Consider the following 18,054-nt stretch of genomic DNA (forward strand, 5'->3'; position numbering starts at 1 on the left):
GTTGGAAGCTGTAAGTCCAGCCTGAAAAATCTAGCAAAATTTGACATAGAAAGCTTTTTATTTCACACTTTCCATATGATCTAGCAAAATGTAGCAGCCAAGTAGTCCCATCCTAGGTTGAATCACTAAGGATTTCTATTGTGTCCAAAGAGATTTGATGGCCAGGAATGGATTTGAGATTGATAGTTGCTGGAATATAGCATTCCAAAATGTTGAGTAGCTGCAAGGAAAAAGGAACCCGGTGATCTATGGTTTTTTTTATTGGAGCAACAGAAGAGCAGCAATCGGGTCTACTCCGCCGTTGGATGATCCACTGCTCCTTTGAGATCTGTGCAGTGGATGAATGATAGAGTTGGAGTGCTTTAAGATTTATGTAGATTCAATGATGGATGGGTGTGAAAGGAGGTCAATTCTTCTTTTGCTTTTCCTATATTTTTTTTTGGGTAATAAGGTTTTGCCTGGTTCAGCAGCAATTTATACCATCATAATTTGTTACTCCTAAGTATATTTTAGTTAGGAATCGCTCAAAGGCTCGTTTGGTTCGCGGAAAACATTTTTTCTCCTAGGTATATGATTTTTGAAAAACAGATTTCTGAGAAGAGGATGCCTAGAAAATTACTTTTGGCATGTTTGGTTAACAATGGAAAAATGACAGATTTACAGAGTATTTATGTTTAGTTGACCATTCACTTTCCTGAAAAAATTATGTGTAATTCCTATTATACCCTTAATAAAAATTAGGTCTTTAATATTTTTTTAATGCTGAAGGACTTTTTTGAGAAAAAATAAAAATGGAGTGATTTCCGACTCACAGAAAAGTAACTTTTCATATTTCTCATGAAAAAGACTTTCCGATGAAACGTGGAAATCATATTCCTTTATAATTTTTTCATCCCTCTTCTTTGAAAACTCTAACTAAACAAGAGACATCTCATTACTTTCCCATTGACTCCACTTTTCCCTCTTTTTTTTCCGACGAACCAAATGAGCCCTCATATAAATGATAAATTTAATGTAATTTATCAGTAATGAAGTAATTCTAAATAATTGAATTTTCAAAAATATTTGGTCAAGGAAAAAAAAGCTGAAAAATTCAAGAATTCATCAACAATCCAGAAAACATTGTTTTTAAGGAAGAAAATTAGAAATATCAACAAGGAAATAGATATTGGTACTCTCTGTTTTTTTAGTCATAATATACCGTTGACTCATTTTTAATGAGAGCGAACACAGTGGAGGTGTATTCTACAAAATTCAGTGTACCTATAAATCCACGTTAGAAGGAGGTTAGGATTTCAAAATTTCGATCTTCCGCCTTCTTTTCTCGCTCTTCCCCTTCTTCTCTTTCGACTCTTCTAATCTCTCCTCTCGATTCCGACCCTCCCGCCCTGCTTATTCCCCCCTCTCTCGCCATTAATGGCTTCGGCTTCCTTCAAATCCGGCACCAAGAGGTCCACGATCGGCGGCGCCGCGGAGGACGCCGGCTCCTCCAACCGCCGCGGTGGCGGCCACCGCCAGTCGAGGAGCCTCAGCCGCTACTCCGGCCGGTTCCCACGGCCTCCGCCGCCTGAATCCGAAGAGTTCCTGTCGCCGAGGGCTAGGTTCGTGAATAGGGCGGGCTTCCCTGAGATTAGCCTAGATGATCTCGCCTACGAGTTCTTTGGATCCAAAGGGGAGGAGGACGAGGAAATGAGGCCGGCGGTTGTCCGGTCCGGAAAACGGGGTGGTTGCGTTGGCTACGGGGCAGAGACGGACTCATTCCGCCGGCGGGGGAGGTCGGTGTCGAGGCACCCCAGCCGAACGGCAGAGGAAAGAAAGGGCATTTTGGAAAACAGTGGTGGGAGCAAGGGCGTTTCTGAGAGCAGATATAGGAGGAAGCGCTCCGTGTCAGCTGCTCGTCATCGGTACAGCGACTCCGAGGTACATCCGATCAGTTTATGGTTTCAACTTCTTAAAGTTATCATTTTGGTGATCTGGAACCTCATATGAACTCGGAAGTCTGTCATTACGTGAAGCTGTTTTAGTGTAGTGCCATGTTTATGAGATTGATCTCTTTTTGTCTGTCATATTACGTTATGAATTTTTTGGTGGAATTTAATATGTGGTACCCTCCAAGTTAAGATCTTTGAGAGGATGCTGCACTGTTGTGTACCAGGTTCTGGACTAAGACTTATGTTTTAGGTACTCTTGTTTGTCAAATTTCTGTTGATGTTTGTTAATAAATGCAAAGGCTTCTTACGATTGTTAAGTCATAATCACTTATAACTTTGTTGCCATATTGTTATAACTTCTTTTGACCCTGTAAAAGACTATTGTAGGATACTAACTGTCCTTCCAGATACTATACTTCAGGACCACCTCAAGTTTATCTCTTTTACAAGCTCCAACACACACCTCGACTGATCTAATCAAGTCTTTTGGACTTGCAGAAGCAATCCTAAAATTATATCTGTGAAGATAGATGCATGGATGAAATGAAATTGCTAATTGGATCCTTGTTTGATGGACCCATAACATTATTTTCCCCTTCTCTGAACTGCTTGATAGTGAATTAATTCAACCCTTAAAGGTTATATGTGCGTGCAAGTATATGTTTAGTCCCACATCAGCTATACACTAAGTAGATTTTGGATATTTATACAGGGCAAGAAATCCAAATAATACCTTCTGGCTAGCCTTTATAGATGAGGTCCTGGGTTATTAAATATGGCTTTTGATTCTTAATATCTTTGTTTTTGAAGATGATATGATGTAAAACACCTTGCAATCAAAACTTCCCATCATGATAAGTAATTATTGAAAAAGGAAAGCAGAAGAACAACAATAACAGTCGGTCCTCCTGCAATTAAAGTGGGGTGGGGAGGGTTGGGGGAGGCAGGGCGGTGGCTAAGGAATAAAACTCCTAGCTGGTCATACATAACAGGATTGAACAAAGCTCATGATTGACTCTTACATGATCTCAACCCTCCCTTGAAGTTACACCAAGATTATTCTTGGCTTACCCCAATGGATGGGTTTGGGAACTATCTCTACGTGTTACCTGGTTTTATGCTTAACGCCTATTGACTAGTGTCCTCATCTATGGAAGGCACTAGGTTGTATGACAGTAAAACCTGCAGGAAAAACCAAAGCTTACGAGGGTCTAACATATCCTCAAGGTAAGCTAGAAATGAAATAATTGAATGCAGAGACTTTTTGACCACATACAGCCACATCAAATAGGAAAGCACTACTTGAGAAGTATAGAAACAAAAATGCATCAAGGGTGGCAGTTTAGTTTGCTTATGGTGAACATCAAACCTTTGTTTGTTTGATTGATCCGGTGTGATATTACTTAACAAAGCAGAATGTAGTTATATTCGTTAGGAAGGTTAAGGCCTTATTATGGATAAACATAAATAAGCAGTAGAAGTTCAAAGCAAGGTTTTAAATCTTGTTCAACGGGGCCGTCGTGGTTTTCCCATGGAACGGGATGTGCTACTTACTGCCTCACCCCATCCCAACACTTGTGATAGGGGATGGCCCAAAACGTGCCGATCGGGCCGCTACGACAATGGTGGGATAGTTCTATCCCGACACTTGGGATGGTACCCCATCCCGGTGTCTCATGGGACGTTCCACTGGGACTTGAGTCCTTGGTTTAATGTGTTTGCTTGAATGGCTTCTGCTAGGAAGTCATTCTTATAAGACCATCTTCACTTTCTAGAGATCTGCATTCTGAGCTTTCATTCTGCAAAGAGGCATATCATTCTATACGCACTTTCATAAAATGCATCTTTTGGAATGCTGATGATGTTATAAAAACTGTAGAAGCAGTCATACGCTTTCTGTTGTAGTGGGACAGATATAAGATTTGTAGTGAAAAGGCTTGTTCATTTTTATTAGTCGCATCTAGTCTCTTTTAATCACATTCTTGTTCTTCTCTTTGTAGATGGTGCATATGTTAGATCTAGAAAAGGTATGATTTCATACATAATTCCAAAGTGAGGTTTTTCACCTAAAAAAAAAAAAGAAAAACCGAAGGAAGCTTTTGTTGAGAATGTTGGGCCGCTTAATGCTCTCATATTTTACTATCATACTACAATTTAGTTTTTTTGGCTTGGTGCATTCATCTTGAACCTCTAAACAAACATGAAAAGACACGTCCTTTTTTACAGGGTCATTCATCTGCACTAACTGATGATGAAGCACGGAATAGTCATAGACGTAGAAGTGCAACTGAGAAGACCATAGAAGCAGTTTATGCCCAGAGAAAGGTTTGTTACAGCTCAAGGAAGATAGTTTAGAGTGATTATCTCCAATATGTGTTTGTGAATACTTTGAGAGGGGTTAAGAGTTCTATCACTTGAGGAAGCTATTCATTGTGACTTTATATTTCACTTCTCTCAGAAAGAACACCTTATTGAGGATGGTAAGGAGACTAGATTGTATGAAATCATGCGTAAAGAAGTAAGGCATGCAGTTGATGAGATCAGAATGGAGGTTGAAAAGGTGAATTTAGGGTTTTTTTGGAATAATATCTTAGTTTATATATTCATCTCATTATTTCTATAATCTTTGCTGTTTCCGCCAGTGCCTCAAGTGCTAAATTTAGATGTTTACATTTAATACCAATTTACATGATATGTTTGCAGATGATAGCGAAAACAGAGCCCTCAACCATGTTTAATGGTGAATATAATCTGTCAAATGGCTCAAATGATTCTCAAGCTATTGCTGAGATCAGAAGAAATTACACAACCAAACTGGAGCAGGTATGGATGAACTAACTAAATCCTTCAGGATGCTTCTTTTGAGAATTAAATAGTTTCATTGGCTTTATAGTTGATATTTTGATTCATGATTTGGTTCTGTTCGATGGTTTCATTAGTCACCTAGACCACTGTCCACTCTGCCATTGCATTCCCAAGAATATGGAAACTTAACGAGATTCAATTTCCCCCAGCATGGGAATAAATGGGGAATGTTTTGGGAAATATACAAGAAATTCATGGGACAAATTGAGTGCAATGAAGCTACATGTATACTGGGCATTCCAGGATAAGACTTTGTTTCGTGTCTGCACTGCCTTTCTGTTCCATAAAATCTTTTTCTTTTTTGGCTTTTCCATTACTTGTTGCATGCTTTCATTGCTTACCATGCTTGAGAAAATAATATTTCATTTAGTCGTGCAGGTTGACATTCAGCTTCTCGCATCAATAATTATCTGTAATTCGGATCTTTTTGTTTATCTGTGAATAATTATTTCTTTCACGTGTTTGTAATGTTAACGGTTTGTTGAGATATACCTTTTGGATGTAGCTATTTCTTGCGAACCTCCTTATTTTTATGGTAATTACTTTATTACATTATACTTGAGGCAAATAAATATTCACCTTGTTTTTGCTTTTCAGTCAGAGAAACGTACCTTGGACTTGTTGGCTGAATTATCAGTTAAGGAGCAATGTGATCAGGAGCTCACTAGCGCTGTTAGAGAGTTACTTCCTGTTTCAAAACAAACATCCGTACTGAAGAGTCCATCATGGTCCAGAAGAGTAAGCTTGCTGTCATGCTTCCTTTTAGTGTGCTGATGTTATTTCAGGTTTTCATTCTTTTTCCTTCTTTCATGGATTCATGTTCCAGCTGAGCAATGACAGAACTAGGACATCCAAATGTTTGACTGAAGAGGCAGGGAGATATATCGAGGATTTTCTATTAAACGTTGAAGACACAGATATTTCATCCTATGATGGAGAAAGAAGTGAAACAAGTTCTACTATTGGAGGGAGCGCAAAGATCAGAGATTTCATTATGCATAATACTCTAGCAGAAACTCATGAAATTTTGACAGGAGATGCTTCCATGCCTGTTGAAACAGACGGGGTTGTACTTCCTTGGCTGCATTGGGAAACTAGTAATGATGGTTCACCAACACCAAGCCAAGGCAAGATCTTCTCAGTGGTTCCAGGAAATAAGCTGTCTCCTGAAGTAAAGGTAACTATCAATATGCGCATTCCCTACAAGCATTTGTCTATTCACTATGTAATTTTGAAAGTGATGTTGCAAGCTAATGGATCTGCTTGGATAATCATCTTTTATTATTCCCCTTTTTCTTTTAGAAAACTCTTCTTGTGATGATGGAAGTGATATCATAGAAATTGGACAAAGTGCAACAAATGCCTGATCTACTAAGCACCATGAACATCTAATTTCTTTCCAAATTTAGTATGTTGTAGCTTTTTCTTTTTTTTCATTTCCTGCTCATTTCACTTAACATCTTTTTAGCAAATAAGTCTACAGCAGTTTCTCACTTACTCTACACGTCATCAGGAGAACTACTTTCCCAGATTTATAGGTTCATCTGTTCAGTTTAAACGGTTCAAAGACCTTTGTTCTGCAAGTTCACAATATTCAGCAAATTCGTGGCTTTTAATCTGCAAAAATTAATGGCACTATAAGTGCAAAATACTGCCTTTTTTGTCCACTGTTATCATGAGTTTAGTTGCACATTGCATGCCAATTGTGCAATTTTCTTTTTATTCCCATATATTTTCAAAATTATAAACAATATATATCAACAATAATGATCAAGTCCCTTTTCCTTGCCCTGGGGGTTGGGAGGGGGATGATAGCTTGTTGAGTTGGCAAAGCTCCTGCTTTTCATTTCACTTCATTTGCATATGGATATTCTCTCTTTTTTATGCATGAATTTTTTACAATTAGATGATTAGTGTGCGTGTGTGTGCATTTGTTTTTGGGTGTCTATGTGTTTCACTTCTTTTGTTGTATGGATATTCTCTCTTATTTATGCATGAAATTTTTACAATTAAATGATACGTGTGTGCATGCGCACATGCATGCGTGCAAAATGGATTCTCAGAATTACTCGCATAAGGAAATGCAGCACAGATCACATGGTCCAGCATTACCTTATGCCATCTTGCTGCGCATTTGATTGCTCCGGGTTCTTGGCAAGCGAATGTCATATGGATGGTTATACTTGGAACTTACTTCATGTGACTCCAGGTCGGAGTCTTGTGATTTTAATATCTTTGGATCATGCCGTACTTCGTCATCCTTTCCTTGCCTCTGGTTTTGATCTGGTGGTACTTGCAGAATCCTGCATATTGTTTCTCTCCAGTTTCATGTTGTTTTTTCTGCTTCAGTCTTGCTAGCAAATATCTTACCTAACAAAAAGTGTTGTCTTCCACCTATTTTTGAACTAATTTGACCTAAGTCCTGTTGTGTATGGAATGCAAATAAACAACATCTTGATGTCTTGGTGTTTCAGGAAGCAAATGGTGCATGCGATGACACTAATTATTTAAGCAGCAGTCTTGGTAGCTGGAGTCCTGAAGTTAATAGCAGCTGCTCAGTTGTTCTTGGAGACTTTGCAGGCAGCAGCATATCTGGAGAAGTAGGAAGCCTTCATAGTAGCTGCTTTGTTACCAGACCAAAAGAATATTTATTTGACTTGGATGACTATGTACAACTTCAAATTGGCGAAGATCACCTCTTTGAGAGGTTTAGGCAGAAACAGAGAATAGACTCGGGCAGTTTAATACTATGTGGAAGAACTTTCATTTAGTATGGATTAGATCTATCAGACGATGATATAAAGAGATTAAATGCGATTAAATGCTTATTTTCCTGAGTTGGTCGCATGGAATTTGATCAGTCTCATCATCTTCTTCTTTTTTTTTGAAGAAAAAGGAAAAGATTATCTTACTGTTTTTTGGAACTCTTCCATGGTTAACAACCATGGGATTTATAATAGATGTTACCATTGTTACTCTCCCATACTGATTTGATTACTTGAAGCATACAAACAGATTGCTTCAAGCTGATATAACTACAATACCCTGTACTTTTTGGTCATGACAGTCAACCTTGTTTCATGAGACTGCTGGTTTTTCTTTTCCCCCCTTTTTTCTATTCTTAACATTACTACCATTGGAATACTAGTCTTGGACGATGCCTGAAAGATGCAACTCAAGGAGCATTCGTGACCATTTCTTTATTATCTATGCTGTAAACAGATACTAGGTCTCTTTGGTACTTGAAGTTCATGTCAATATATGTAGATAAGGTGAGATTCTACGGATTGGTATTTCCTTGTTTGAGCTGCTTTTTTGAACAATTGAAGTCTGATCAATTCTAGCTTGGGCTGAGCATGAGGGCCATATGGCAGATGGCCTTCGTCTGAACTCTCTCACATGAATGATGGCCTGCTAGATGCAAAATATTGTGCTCATGTTAAGTTTCTCCTTTTGTATTGTGAGCATATAAACTGTAACGTTTCATGGTACAAGCAGCATATATATCATACAAAGAAATTAAGTGCCCTTCAGTTTTTGTATATATAGCAAGTATCCATCAGTTAGGGGCATTTGGAAGAGGGCTGCCTCTGATGTGTAGCTCATCACTTATAAAAAAAAAAAGAAAATGTATTGGTAAATGAAAATGTTGAGTATTTCTTTTTATTCTCTCTCCTGGTGTTTTATTCAATAATCTGTTCAGAAATTTTATGAGAACTGCTAAAGTAAATGGAAAAATTAGTGGAAGGGAATCGGTGCCTTTGTTTCAGAATCAATCTAACCCATTAAATGAACCATTATTGATGATAATACATTACCATTATCACCATATTTTAATTACGATATCTAGATTATATATGTACAAGTTGACAATCATAATCCATAATATAACAATATCTAGTTACCCCGAGATAGATCTCATATTTTTATTTAGTCTGACCAATCCTTGCAAAATCTAGGAGAATTTTTTTGGAGAAAAATTGAAATCCCTTAAGTCGCAAACTCTCAGTAACGATCCGCTCTAGTAGCTAATCGCTCCCAAAATCCTGTAGCTGTTTAGCTGCTGTAACTTATAACAGCTGTACTGAAAGTTGTAAACTCAGAACTCGTCTATCATCGGGTTGGCTAAGGAAGTGCTGATTAAGGTCGATGCTTGGTCAGGCACGACTAATCTAATGGCTGCTCAACTGGATGACTTTCAAGTCATTCTCGGGATGGACTTTTTGCACGCTGCCAAGGTCCTTCCAATGCCATACCTCGGCCTAGTTTGAACAAAACATCAATCTGAGCTTGAGTTCCTATTGGAATTTTGAGTCAATTGAGGAGTACGTTTATTTATTTCTGATTCTAGGACCAGTAGTTCTGGGGAGCCGAGTAGCAAATGACCCTATATTCATTGGTGTTCGGAGGAGAAGCAGTACTCCCACCGGAAGTCGAACTACCTTCATTACGGGTGGCGAGTTATCCCGAGATAGATCTCATATTTTTATTTAGTCTGACCAATCCTTGCAAAATCTAGGAAAATTTTTTTGGAGAAAAATTGAAATCCCTTAAGTCGCAAACTCTCGCTATGTTTATACATGAACCCAATCTTTGCACCATTTCATAGCACGGTTTGAAATTGGGTTCAAGAAGTATTTATTGTAGAGCTCGCCACTACCATTTTTATCTATTTCAGAAGCAAAAGAACCATGACTCTGATAGTTGGATGTCGAATCTTCTGGCCCCTTCTTGTGCTCCACAAATCTTCAAGAGAATATTAGCCCCTCGTCCACCCCAAGGCTCTGCAGCAGGATCTCAGCAAATGGGTGAGAACCTTCCACTTGGCGCACACAACTCGAGCCCACAACCACAAGATCACCTTATCTGGTGACCATGTCACGTGTCACAGTTCTATTGGGCATCCTGATCAAGCCTCATCTTTCCAAAGTTCACCAGATGCCCCATTTAGATTCCCATGCCCCCACGCCACCACTTCAGACAAGTCTATTTTGCTCTCTCCAGCTGGTTTCTCTTCCAACAAACACATTGAACATCCCCAAACCATTCGGAAACTAGAAGAAAGAGGGAGGGGAAAGAGGAATGGCAATGGCAACTCAAGCTCTTCTCTCTTCAGTGGAAGCTGGAAGACAACTCCTTGGAGGAAAGCCCCTTCAATATTCTACTGCCACCAGGTCTGCTGGCTCTCCAAGAAAGGCTTCATTTGCTGTTAGAGCAAGTTCAACACCACCTGTTAAGGTCAGTGGACTTCAACTCATCCATTGCCCTAGTGTACTTCCTTCGGACTGTCAAGTTTAATTTTCCATATATACTAATTTCATGAAACACTTCAATCCAAAATGCTGGATCACAAATACATCCTCATGGAGTACATGGTATCATCAACTTCTTCTGAATGGTTCTATAGATGGAAAGTATTTGCACTAGATTGGACTGCATCAGAATTGAATTAAAAATATCATTTTTTTTTCATTGATAAATAACTATGAAGTCAATGTAGTCGGTTAACCAGGACCGAGCACAGCATGCTCGATCTGATGCCCATGAATAGCAATCTGAAAGCAGAAGAGCTTCTACTGACTTGCAGGCTTCATTCAGTTTCATATCTCCTTTCAATTGCCATTTCTTATCCTTTGCTGACATGAATTATTTGGTGCAGCAAGGAGCAGACAGACAGCTCTGGTTTGCATCAAAACAATCTCTCTCTTACTTGGATGGAAGGTAATCTAGGATTCATACCAACCAGCTACTGAAAATTAGCTTCTGGCAAGCACTGAGTCCATAACTTACGGAAGCTAATCTCATGTCTCCCACAACCACCTTTGCAGCCTTCCAGGTGACTATGGCTTCGACCCACTGGGCCTATCGGACCCGGAAGGCCCCGGAGGATTCATGGAGCCGAAATGGCTAGCCTACGGCGAGGTCATCAATGGAAGGTATGCCATGCTGGGTGCAGTAGGAGCAATTGCACCCGAGATCCTTGGAAAGCTTGGTCTGATCCCACCTGAGACTGCTCTCCCTTGGTTCAAGACTGGCGTCATTCCACCAGCCGGAACCTACAACTACTGGGCCGATCCTTACACTCTCTTTGTGTTCGAGTTGGCGCTCATGGGCTTCGCCGAGCACCGGAGATTCCAGGACTGGGTTAGGCCAGGGTGCTTGGGGAAGCAGTACTTCCTAGGCTTGGAGAAGTATCTGGGGGGCTCAGGGGACCCTCCTTACCCTGGGGGACCTTTGTTCAACCCTCTGGGATTGGGGAAGGATGAGAAGTCCATGAAGGATCTGAAGCTCAAGGAGGTGAAGAATGGAAGGCTGGCCATGCTGGCCATCGTGGGCTACTTTGTTCAGGCCCTTGTGACTGGTGTTGGACCCTTCCAGAACCTCTTGGATCACTTGGCTGACCCAGTGAACAACAACCTCTTGACCAGCCTCAAGTTCCATTGAAGGGTTCGTTGCCTTCTCATGGCTCTGGTGATTCCTTGAACCACTCATGTAGCATTCTCCGAAAACTTGTACTAGCTATGCTGCTGCCTTTAAAAATCCTTTTTAAGTTGTACAAATGATACTTGATATGCTAGCTGTGACATGTTTAAAACTTCATGACAGTCAATGAACCATGAAAGGTACCAAGGAGGCAATCATATAAATAAATACCCACAGGAATTAGTGCATGAATATAAGGATGACAATGCTTAACTATTTAGTCTGTTTATCTTTGATTCAAACCATTATAGATCGGCTTACTTTATCTATTTAATAAAATGATAAGGTTCAGATGTAGATTGTGGATCCGTTTGCTAAACAAGTCAAGTTCGAGTTAATAGATTTTTGATCTATCTTGTATCAAACCTAATCCGTATCCTATCCAGTCCAATCCGATTGCCACCGCTATATGAATGGAACTCAAACTGTTTTTGAAGGAAAAAAAAGAAGAAATTAAACTAGAGAAGTTCACAAAGGCTTACCAGCTAGCGTACAACATTCCCCAATATGTCTATGAATTTGCAGATGAACACAAGCAATGGTTAGAGCATGAGTGTGATTAGCTAGCACATGCATGCAAATTGGGCTCCCATCTTCACTCTTGGATCAAATCTTGCGACGTCGTTTACTGAGTGTTTGATATCAGCTATCCTCGTACATTTGTTTCTTGCCATACTATAGGATATTGCCTACAATAGCATGAAGCGTATAATAGAAAATTTATATAAGAAATTACCTCGTAAAGTATAATATTACAAGTTGTGGTTTAGTTGTTGAGAGCTTGCAATCTAGATAAGGGACACTGGTTTGAATTTTGGATTATATGTTTTATTTCATATGTGTGTTTAGTCCCACAACAGTTAAGTACTTGTACAGAGCCAAAGAAACTAAATGATACCTTTTATCTAGCATTTCTAGATAAAATTCTAAATTGTCGCAAATAATATCAGAGCGGATTCAGCCTATGGTCTATATGGACCAAGGGACGCTGAAGCATGGGTCTATTGGGGCTGACCATAAGTCAATCAAAATGCTTATGATTATATTTGAATAGATCAGGACCCCATATCGGCTATGCATTGGCTAGAACTTGGATATCCATACAGAATAAAAAAATCCAAATAATACATCTTGGATACCTACACAAAGTAAAGAAATTTATATAATACCTTCTCGACCAATTATTAATAAGATTGGTCCTGTTGTCTCGACGAGTAGAGAAGACCCTCGGTCGTCTCCACCTCAAATGGTAACAGGTTTCAAAGTTCAGCAGTTACTTTCCATAGTTTTATGCCCTTGCCGGGTTCGCATTTTCTCGGCATTCTTGATCAAGAAGCGATCAGCAAGCGGCAGCAAAAGCCTGGAAAGGAGACATTAAAGTTGAGAGGGCTGATTGGATACCCAAAAAGATTTATCCAATAAAAAAATAATGAAATAATAAAAGAATATAATCTAACCGTTCAAATTAAATTCAGCTTTGTCCTTGATTACTTGTTTGTCTTGTGAACAACCCGAGTTGAACGGCGTCCTTGCAATTTTATTTAAATCTAGAGTTTAGTTCAAAAAAGAGCTTCTTTTTTTTTTCAGTGTACTTCGGCATGCTACAGTACTGCTTCTTCTGGGCCATCAATACTTGCAATGCCTGATTCTTGCACTTCTTTATCGGTTCCTTTTTTTCATAAAATAACCCTCTCAGAATATATCGAGTGCTGGGTAAAATTTTTGAGGTACTGAATCAAAATTCTATAATTGGTTGTTCAAAATAGCAGAGATGTCGGATTGTATCTTTCCCATAAAAGAATGTTTGTTTTTCTTTCCTAGCATTGTCCATTGGACCACGCATTGCACAGCTCTCAAAGTACTCCAATCTTCTCCTTCATTCATCTACATCGATCTTGAAATAGTTATTGCCTAATCTAATAGTAGATTCACACGAAGAAAGATGAACCCTTTTTTTTCCAAAGACATAACCCCCGTCCAGAAGTATAAGAGGACATACCAACGCTTAAAAACAATGATAAAATATTAAAAAAAATACAATGATATGGTAACTAAGGGTGCAAATAGGTCGGGTCGGGTCAGATTCTGAGTGATCCCGATCCGATCCAATTTTTTGTTCGGATCCTAATTTTGGACCCAGATCTGAACCGGTTGAAGTTCAAGTCGGGTCCGAGTCGGGTTCGGATCGGGTTCGGTTCGAATTGGGTCCATTTTCTTTGCGCTTTTGGGAAAAAATTTGGGCAAATCTAATTTGGTCATATCATAATTATGAGGTGCTGGGTGACCCATGACTTGAATGACTTGCAATTGACCTCCAGTTAGAACAGATGACCCTGACTTACTAACTAAGTCGGTCTACAAGCCAAATTTCATATCACACTATTTTTTATCTATATGACTGGTTGGACGGAACTTGGTGTCTCCCAGCTCCCCTCTCACGAGGACAAAAAAAATCCCAGACCTTCTTCCAAAATCCAATTCCATTGCAGAAAACTAGCACATGACCCATATTCAGTTCAGTGTTCCCTCACTTTCTCTCTTCAAAAGTTAAAAAAAAACAAAAACCAAAAAACAGAAGGAAAAAAAAAAAGCCCGCTACCGCGACACCAGAGGCATCAACAGTGTAATAGATCAAGAGAGAATCCCGACGGGCCGAGGTTCCTTTGGATTCTGTGAACCTATGCTTGTTGCGATCCTTCCACGCTTGAACCTACTCCCCTTAGGGCTTTTACTCCTCTCTCTCTTCGGGTCCATTCGGGTCGGATCAGATCCTTTCGGTAAATCCAGATCTGACCCAAAAAATGATTTGGGTCCAATTTTAGGACCTGACCCAGACCTACAGGTCCTAAAATTTGAATCGAGTCGAATCTACGCAGGTCGGATCACGGGTCAACCCGACCCATTAGCAGCCTTAATGGTAACCTATAGATGGGTAATAACATCAGAAAACATTGGAGTTCATCCACAAAAAAAAGGAGGGAAGAAATTTACTACAAAATTATTTAACAACGATTTGCCATAAAAGCTGTTGGCTTCTCCCTATTATACCATTCTCTATTTTTCTTTTTTATCTTTTCTACTTTTTTATTTTTAGACCATAATTGTAAATACCGGGCCAGATGGGCCGACTGAGATCATAGTCTGCGGCCCATCTGGAATAGCCTGCGAGGCGGTTATAACCGCCTACCAGCTGCGGATACGGCCGATCTTCCTCTCCTCTTCCCCGAAGCAGGTTATAAAAGCCGAAGGAGTTCTTCATTGAGGCATCTTTCCCTCCTTAATGCCTCTTTTCTTCATGCTTTTCCTTTGATCCACCGCTGAGCCGCTGGAGGAAGCGGCACAAGCTACCGGAAGAAGCTCCCCATCTCTTCCTCAGCTAGGTAAGCCCTCAATCCTTTTATTCTTGCTCTGTTAGATTAGATCTAGCCTACCTGTTCGTCCTTTCCTGTCTAACTAAAAATATGCTAAACAGATCGTTGTTAGAACCGACGAACAAAGTTTAAATTTAATTTACTCTTACCTGTTCTACTCGAAGAATAGTGGTTGTAAGAGGTCGATCCACAGGGAGGCAATTGGAGTTGCATAAAAATTAGAACGTTCACTCGGATTTGAAATTGATTTTTGAATGATAAAAGAAAAAATATTATTTTGAGGATGTTTGAATGATTCTCTAGGCTACTAGAGAATGTTTTCTACTTGAAATTGACAAAAAGATAGGTATTTAAATTCGAAAAGTATTTATATATTGAACTAATCAAAGAAAAGCTTTGGCATAAAATGGATGAAAACAGTGCTAATAAAATTGCAGACTGGAATATAGATTGCATGAAAGAAGATTTAATGTATTGCAGAACAGAAATTAAAATTTCAGAATAAAATACAACTTTCTACCTAAATAAACTCTCAAAAATTAAAACTCAAAACAAAACCTCTCAATTAAAATAAAACTAAAAATAAGAACAACATGCTCTGAAACTCAAAACATAACTTCTCGATTAAAACTTTCAATTAAAATAAAACTAAAAAAAAATACATTGCTCTCATAAACTCAAACTAAAGAAAAACATTGCTCTCATAAATAAAAAAAACTAAACTTAAACAGAAAGCTAAAACTAAAAAAAAAGAAAATCACAATGCTCTGTTTTCAAACTTCGTTGAAAACAGAGCAAGGCATTCTCTCTTCTCTCCCAAACCGACCCCTCTCCCCTGTTCTTCTCTTTTATGTGGACCCTCCGGCCACCCACCTCTCCAAGCTTTTTCTCCTTCTCCTTTTCCCCTCCCTTTTATAGGTCCCCACTAGAGATCAGCCACATGGAAAATGGGCGCTTGGGATCTCGGGGAACGTTGATCACGGACTGCTGGGAGGATGCGGTCTTCCGTGATGAACACAGACGGGTGGAAGAAATGGCATGAGGGGATGCTGGGAGGAGTCGATCACGGGATCAACGGGCGATTGCGGACGTGATGCTGCGATTTGCTGGAGAATCACGGCCGGCTGGATCGATGCTTGGGCTCACTCGTGGAATCATTGGGAGGAGGAAGAGGGTAGACGAGCGTGAGATCCGTGGATTTCCTTCACGGGATGCTGTGAGGAGTTGACCGTGGATGCAAGGAAGGAAGGCACGGATGGCTGGGAGCATGATCGTCGGGATTGCACGTGGAAGAGGAAGAAAAACGGAAGGGAGGAGACGCGTTGGATTGCTGATCTTCCCTTCTTTGGGTGCCGGATTGGAAGCGGGATCGACGGGATCACGGAAGAGCTGGGATTTGCTTCCTATTTCCTTCTTCTGGCGTTGCTGGGATTTCGGCTTGCAAATGGGATTCGCTGGGAGGAGCTGGAGTCTCCTGGGATCGCACGGACCGCGGGATGAAGCTGGGCGTGGTACGGATGGCTCGATTTGGGAAGGAGCTGGGCTGTTGCGGAAGGAAGGAGGCGCGTGGAGGGGCTTGAACCTTTGGCTTCACGGCTAAAGGGACTCTTTGAAACGGACGGCTGTGATGATGGCGTGATCCGTGGCTTGCTAGGAGGACTCGTTGATGATGCGGACGGAGTGGATTTATTTGGGATGTTGATGATTGGCTGGGCGGATGGTCGAGAAGAAAATGATCGCGGGGCCTTGATGCGGGACTGACTTGATGGATGACGTAGGATTTCATGTTTGTATGGCAGCTGGGGAATTTGTTGAGCTCGGGCCGCCGGGCATTGGGCTCAAACCCAATGTTATTGGGTCTCTTGGATTACTTGCACTCAAACACAAATACAACGTTAATTAGTTAATTTTATTATTAATGATTAATTATAATACTAATTAAAATGGTCTGATGATTGCACTTTTGTGCTCTCATCACACCCCCCAACCAGCTTATTGCTAGTCTCTAGCAATTTAGTGCGACAATGATAAAATGAGAGTGCAAAAGTTTTATTTATTATATATATATAAATATACATGAACTAAGATAAATACTCACTTTCGTAGAGCATTACGATTGCACTTAGCACGTGCAACAAGCCGTTAAACCCCTAGGTTACCCTAGTGGACGAGTATTGTCTCGTGAGGGTTTGCAGTGATGTTACCCACAAACTTCGATCCCAAAATAAAATTTGGTTTGTGAAATGAAAGTCTAATTTCAAGTACATAACTGATAAGAATTTTCAAAGCACACAAGGTTTTAATTACTAAGTAGCCCAAATTCTAGGTTAGTATGCAATTTAAGTTGAAGTCATTAAGTTTTCCGTTAGGGAGTTGTAAGACTTATTTATACTTGAGTGCTCAGTAAAGTTTGGACCATGCACAAGCTAAGATTTTGGATCTCCAAAATATTGCTAATATTGGTAGTTTCCAAGAATTGATCGGACAAGACCTATTTGCTGATTCAAAATCATCTTATCTGCAGAATTTCGAGAGCTGTGGATATTTACTTTAATACTTCATGGGCTTTATCTGTAATATTCCAGTTTACTCGAATTTTTACAACGACGGCTTTCACACTATTGTCTTTCTTAAGGTCAATATACATTTTTTTTTTCATCATTTTTTTTTTGTTTTTTGTTTTTTTTCATTAAAGAGAAATTATAGTGTATATATTGTGCACTTATACTCCTGTGATGATTCCTCCATGTAGCGAGCAATTAGTCGACAATTCTCACACCAGTTGGCATGAGGTGTCGGGCATCAAGACTCCCCTATGGACCTATGCTCGGGTTCCTCATCACAAGCCCGCTGACCTTTGACAATAGGTAGCCCTTTTCGATGTACCTGACTAAATCCACCGAATAGTTTTTTTTTTTTTTTGGGGATCAGAAAAAGATGGTTCATCAGGATTCGAGGTTGCTACCATATTCTCAACACAATGTCGAACCTATACCTTAGAAAATGCAGGCCAGATGTGTTGTGAAATTCAAAGCACTAATTAGCTTACAACTCACTAAAAGGAACTTAACAAAAAGAACTCACTTTGCACTACTTCCAACTAGTCATTGGGCTCTTAGATTTTATATACCTTGTGTGTTGTAAATTTTTTTTAAATTTTCAAAAAAAATTTTAAATTTTTTTTTATTTATTTTTATAAAATTTCAAATGCTTAAAAATACCCCCAAACCTAAATCTAACATTGTCCTCAATGTTAAAGAAAAATTAAAGCAGTAAGAGGACAGAGGAGAAGTTACCTGATATGGGTAGGTAAATTAAAAATTGGGGCAAAATCCTCCAAACCTGCATGTTAGTAATTTTTTTTTTATAGAAGATATTTATATGTTGGGTTGCCTCCCAAGAGC

General features: G+C 39.6%; 2 protein-coding genes across 2 annotated transcripts; both read left to right on the top strand.

Annotated features, from left to right (window-relative positions):
- The first annotated feature begins 1,242 nt into the window (after positions 1-1,242).
- On the top strand, positions 1,243-7,648 carry LOC103718476 (uncharacterized). The gene is made up of 7 exons (XM_008807326.4): positions 1,243-1,920; positions 4,158-4,256; positions 4,390-4,491; positions 4,635-4,754; positions 5,394-5,534; positions 5,623-5,973; positions 7,271-7,648. Exons 1-7 carry the CDS (start codon positions 1,417-1,419, stop codon positions 7,565-7,567), a joined length of 1,614 nt encoding a protein of 537 aa, XP_008805548.2. The 5' UTR covers positions 1,243-1,416; the 3' UTR covers positions 7,568-7,648.
- A 2,092-nt stretch (positions 7,649-9,740) lies between these two features.
- LHCA3 (PSI type III chlorophyll a/b-binding protein) lies at positions 9,741-11,356 on the top strand. The gene is made up of 3 exons (XM_039130797.2): positions 9,741-10,034; positions 10,456-10,517; positions 10,625-11,356. The coding sequence occupies exons 1-3, from the start codon at positions 9,879-9,881 to the stop codon at positions 11,238-11,240; spliced, it is 834 nt and encodes a 277-aa protein (XP_038986725.1). The 5' UTR covers positions 9,741-9,878; the 3' UTR covers positions 11,241-11,356.
- The last annotated feature ends 6,698 nt before the right edge of the window (positions 11,357-18,054 follow it).

Source organism: Phoenix dactylifera, chromosome 2, assembly GCF_051530095.1.
Source record: "Phoenix dactylifera cultivar Ajwa chromosome 2, Ajwa_hap1_PhDact_Kaust_v1.1, whole genome shotgun sequence".
Classification (NCBI taxonomy): Eukaryota; Viridiplantae; Streptophyta; class Magnoliopsida; order Arecales; family Arecaceae; genus Phoenix; species Phoenix dactylifera.

What these genes read in the sequence shown, in the direction of transcription:
- LOC103718476 (XM_008807326.4), top strand. Translation starts at nt 1,417, where the DNA reads ATGGCTTCGGCTTCCTTCAAATCCGGCACCAAGAGGTCCACGATCGGC. An exon ending in CAGTTTATGCCCAGAGAAAG is followed by an intron (nt 4,257 to 4,389) that starts GTTTGTTACAGC and finishes CACTTCTCTCAG; the next exon opens with AAAGAACACCTTATTGAGGA. An exon ending in TCAGAATGGAGGTTGAAAAG is followed by an intron (nt 4,492 to 4,634) that starts GTGAATTTAGGG and finishes ATATGTTTGCAG; the next exon opens with ATGATAGCGAAAACAGAGCC.
- LHCA3 (XM_039130797.2), top strand. Translation starts at nt 9,879, where the DNA reads ATGGCAATGGCAACTCAAGCTCTTCTCTCTTCAGTGGAAGCTGGAAGA. An exon ending in GTTCAACACCACCTGTTAAG is followed by an intron (nt 10,035 to 10,455) that starts GTCAGTGGACTT and finishes TATTTGGTGCAG; the next exon opens with CAAGGAGCAGACAGACAGCT. An exon ending in CTCTCTTACTTGGATGGAAG is followed by an intron (nt 10,518 to 10,624) that starts GTAATCTAGGAT and finishes CCACCTTTGCAG; the next exon opens with CCTTCCAGGTGACTATGGCT.